This window comes from Henckelia pumila, chromosome 4, assembly GCF_033568475.1.
Source record: "Henckelia pumila isolate YLH828 chromosome 4, ASM3356847v2, whole genome shotgun sequence".
NCBI lineage: Eukaryota > Viridiplantae > Streptophyta > Magnoliopsida > Lamiales > Gesneriaceae > Henckelia > Henckelia pumila.
Genome location: NC_133123.1, coordinates 226,382,997 through 226,387,478, shown reverse-complemented (window position 1 = coordinate 226,387,478; position 4,482 = coordinate 226,382,997). Strand labels below are relative to the sequence as shown.

The 4,482-nt window shown below is 36.9% G+C and overlaps 1 protein-coding gene across 2 annotated transcripts; it reads right to left on the bottom strand.

Annotated features, from left to right (window-relative positions):
• Positions 1 to 1,116: 1,116 nt before the first annotated feature.
• On the bottom strand, positions 1,117 to 4,265 carry LOC140864604 (external alternative NAD(P)H-ubiquinone oxidoreductase B4, mitochondrial-like). Of its 2 annotated transcripts, XM_073268884.1 has the most exons (10): positions 4,156 to 4,265; positions 3,705 to 3,975; positions 3,180 to 3,386; positions 2,767 to 3,017; positions 2,439 to 2,658; positions 2,238 to 2,342; positions 1,898 to 2,155; positions 1,664 to 1,785; positions 1,352 to 1,471; positions 1,117 to 1,268 (listed from the first exon to the last, which is right to left on the bottom strand). In XM_073268884.1, exons 1-10 carry the CDS (start codon positions 4,242 to 4,244, stop codon positions 1,181 to 1,183), a joined length of 1,731 nt encoding a protein of 576 aa, XP_073124985.1. In that variant the 5' UTR covers positions 4,245 to 4,265; the 3' UTR covers positions 1,117 to 1,180. The 2 variants fall into 2 exon arrangements, with proteins under 2 accessions (XP_073124985.1, XP_073124986.1); XM_073268885.1 differs by lacking the exon at positions 2,238 to 2,342.
• Between the last annotated feature and the right edge of the window lie 217 nt (positions 4,266 to 4,482).

Sequence of the window (4,482 nt, the reverse complement as noted above, 5' to 3'; positions counted from 1 at the left end):
GTGTAGTAGATTTTTCGATTATCATGTCTCAAAAAAACCATAGTCAACATATATATTTCTGCAACCACCATCTAAAATAAAAACAACGTCCAAACTAACGTATATAAGTTGTAAAACAGAATTGATAAAAACAAGGCATGGAACACCAAAAAAAAAAAAAAAACTTGCCTCAACTCAATCAATCTCAACACAGTTTTGAGATTCTTTATATATATATATATATGAGTTTAGTTATACTGCCCAATAACTATACTCAACTCCGTGTCCACCATGTACAAGTCAACTCACTTATTGTATTGGTCAACTCACTTATTGTACATGGTTGGCATGGAGTTGAGCATAGTTGTTGGGGAGAATAATAAGACTATATATATATATAGAGAGAGAGTTTCTTTCAAGTGCCCATCTATCATGCCCACTACCATGCCCACCAATGATGTGTCATTATTCTATTGGATGTGATAAAGATGTGATAAATTGTAGGTCCAATAGAATAGTGTCACATCATTGGTGGGCATGGTAGTGGGCATGATAGGTGGACATTTGAAAGAAACTCTATATTATATATATTAACTTAGATTAATATTTGTCCATGTGGTATCGTATTGTGAATACTCTTAGTTTTTAGGTTGAGTCCATTTATTTGTTGATTAATAAACAAAATATGTTGTTTATTTAAATATTTAATTTTTATGTTTCTACATTATTAGGCTAGGGGATTGGGGTGACAAAAATGTAAGTTTTGTACTAATTCAAAGATAAAAAATTGAACTTTTTATGTTTCTAAATGAGCAGGTTGGGGGTGATGAGGACAACGGAGGTGGGGGAGAGTCAAAGGCTATGGTTACGACAGAGGCCTTGGAGGTGGGAAGTAGGTGGTGAAGACGGGGGCAACAATGGAGGTGTCGGAGGTGGGGGAGATTCCGGAGGTGGTGGTGACGATGACGGAGGCATTGGAGGCAGGGGAGACGTATTCGCAACCTCTATTTTCATCAATATAACAATAAGTTTGTACATTCTCATTTCAATACCAATGCATTTCAATGTCATAGAATTAGCCTCAATTCATTTTTATAGTCTAAACAATCATATTTCACGTCATAATAGTATCAAATTTGCTCCATATCATATTTTATTAAATTTCTTAGAGTTAGTAGTAATCATTTGCTTCTAAATCGAATCATATTCTACTTGAGTCTCTTCCAAATATAAAGCGCCTTCCCCAGTCAGAGATCACCAAAATTCTTGTGCGCCAGCTCACTAGCTTACTGCATTATTGTGAAGGAAAATGAACCTAAAATAAGTGAACTGCTAAACGATTTGAATCTGTGTGAAACTGAAAAATATTTACCTGGCATACACAGAGTACCACAACCATTGGGTGCTCTGACCTATTGAAACCCAGTCTCCTGGAAGTTGAGCTGCAGTCTGTTCTCCTCCCAATGGAGCAAATTGCCCGAAATGTTTGTACCTTTCATTGACCCAACCCGTGATCAATGGACATCAAATTTATATATAAAAAAAACTAGCTAGTTTCATTTTATTTGGGATGGTGATTATTTTTATGAAAAATAACTCCGAATTATTTTGCTTCTTCAGTAAATATTGTGCCCACATATTATGTGTTTCCTTTCACTGTAATTGCAGGAAAATCTGCCCAAACCTGAATGGGTGGAAGCGATGTCTCCCGATCCCTCTGAACCTCAATGGACCTTCAGGATATTTCTCACACAATGTCATCCTATTGAAACAGTCAGCAAGATATGCCCCTTGTTGAGCGGCCACCTAGAAACAAGGTAAAGTTTTCTTTTTCAGAATTTTCATTGTCTAATGCATTTAATGAGATGAAGTCTGAAGGCGTAAATCTTATTTTGTATATGTTCCTTATGTTTTTTACCTGTGCTGTTGCAGGAAGATTTTTCATCTGCGAGTCTACTTCGGAAAGTGCTGATTTGAACTTTTCGATGTCCAATTCAGCCTCCCCTTGTGAGTTCTTAAGTAGATGAACAAAGTTCTTCAGTTGCTTTTTCTTGAGGTAAATTGCCACTTGGGGATACCTTTCACAGATGTCATTTATCACTTCCTTGAAATCTTCGACTTTGAGACTACCTGTGTTATTCGTGTCTGCCTTGCTGAAAATGGCCGAAATATCTTCCTGATAACAACACAAATAAACATACGATCTATTAATTTCACGCAAAGTGAATTAATCTTGAATCACGAAGAACAACTCTTACCATGACTTTACGTTGATTTATTGTTGCACAATCACCTAGAGCGTAGATGCTTTCACATGCTTCCACTCGCAGCCATTCATCAGTCGCTAAGACTCGTCTATTTGTCTGTCCTCCCAAGACATATATACATGGTAAGGCTTGGTAAAAGTCTTTAACAATTGCATGTTAGGATACAACTAGAAAATATTAAAAGAAGCAAACCTGTCCGATTTGCTTCATAAAATCCATGATAACCGGCCTTGTTCCTATCCCAGTTGACCATACAACCATCCCATATGGGATCAACACAGATTGTCCAGTTGCTCTCTCCTTGGTACATATTTCTGTTTCGGTTACCTTCATAACCATTGAACCGGTTTTCACATCGATACCATCCCTCTGGAACTTATCTTCAGCAAATGTTGTTATTCTTTTGTCAAACCTACAAAGATTCAAGAAAGTTACTTAAAGAAAGAAAACCAACTCCAACACCAGATGATTCATTCACTCGTGATACAATAGAATGATATTTTTATGTAATCATGCTAACATGTTCAAAATGTGATCTCCAGCTTCAAGAAGTGTGATTTTGACAAGATCCTTGAGTCTTGGATAGAGCTTGGCCAAATCCTCAATCACGAAATCATGAAGCTCCGCTGCAAACTCGACCCCCGTCGGCCCCCCTCCCACGACGACAAAATGCAGAATCCTTTTCCTTTCCTCTTCACTTATGGTCGGAAGGCTTGCCCTCTCAAAACAATCGATCACCGATCTGCGAATTCTCTGGGCATCTTCTATTTCCTACAAAAAGAAAAGAAAATAAAATAATTATATTTTATTGAATTTGATTTGATATTCTTGTCGACTGTAATGTGGAATATATTAACTAATTTTGATCTTAATCTTGCTAATTTGTATAAAAAAAAAATTTAAGATAATCTTGGTCAAATAAATGTAAGTTACCTTGAGAAAGTGTGCGTGCTCCACAACACCGGGAGTGTTGAATGTATTCGCTCGAGCACCCATAGCTATCACAAGATAATCATAGTCCACTGCAAATTCTTCGATCCCCCCTAAGTTGGTTTCATGGCCAGATCGGCAATAAACTTTCTTGTTTTGTGTATCAATTTTGTAGCATTCAGCTTCCTTGAATTGAACATCAAACTTTTTCTGCCATTTGTGAACCAATAAATTTTAATTGATAATCACGAAACCAAATCACCTTTCCCTTGAAAAAAAACCCAAATTCGTGGCTATTCTAGATCATCCAAAGCCATATCTGCCATCGGTGGACAGATATATACCACTACTTCTATCATGTTTTATTATGTAATAACCTATTACTTGAAAAACAAAAACTAGATATATATTACTATAAACTTGTGTACACCCTATATGTTGGATTTATTTCTAGAATTTTATGTGTCCACCAATTTAGCAAAGACATAAACCTGATTCATATAAGTTTTCTAATTCATAACATGATACCTTTCGAACGATGTTACGGATGGGTTCGACGATGCTTCGTGCTTCGACTGTGCCATTGGTAACACTAGGTAGCAAAGGAGTGAATGCGAAGTAGTTGCGAGGGGATACAATCTGAACATCATAGTTAGGATCTTTCAAGTTCTTAAGAAAGCTAGTGCCGGCCCAACCTGTGCCAAGAACCACAACTTTCTTCCTCTTAATATCATCATCAAATGCAGTATTACTCATTAATGGCCCTCTATCTGAGTAAACCAACAACCCCCCTCCACCACTGCAATATCAACAAATGAACATATGTAACCATCTTAAGAATATAAACTGAAAACTTTAGTGCCCAAAAATTTCCCCCACCCCCCAAAAAACAAAGAATCCTGCAACCATGTTCGATCGTAAATCGATTATTCAAAATTCGGAACAACATGAACAACATACATTTCATGAAAAAATTAACCTGACGGTGAAAACAAGAAGCAGCTTGGAGAGATGAGGGTGGCCATAATAAGCCTTGGAGATCCTTTGATAAAAACCGAAGCCAGTCATTGTGTGTGTTTTCTGTGGAATCAAATCATGAAACCATACTTCTCTATTTATTTACATAATTATTATTTATTACCATATATACATTGTATATGAATTAAAAAATTAACGTTAAAAATGGATGCTTTTACCACAGGGATGGGGTGGGCGATTAGTGCGAAGGCAGTGGATTAGGGGTCAAGTAACAACTGACATGTGGCGGTTTATGAGGAGGTATCTCCTCTTTGATCGGGGAGAGTTT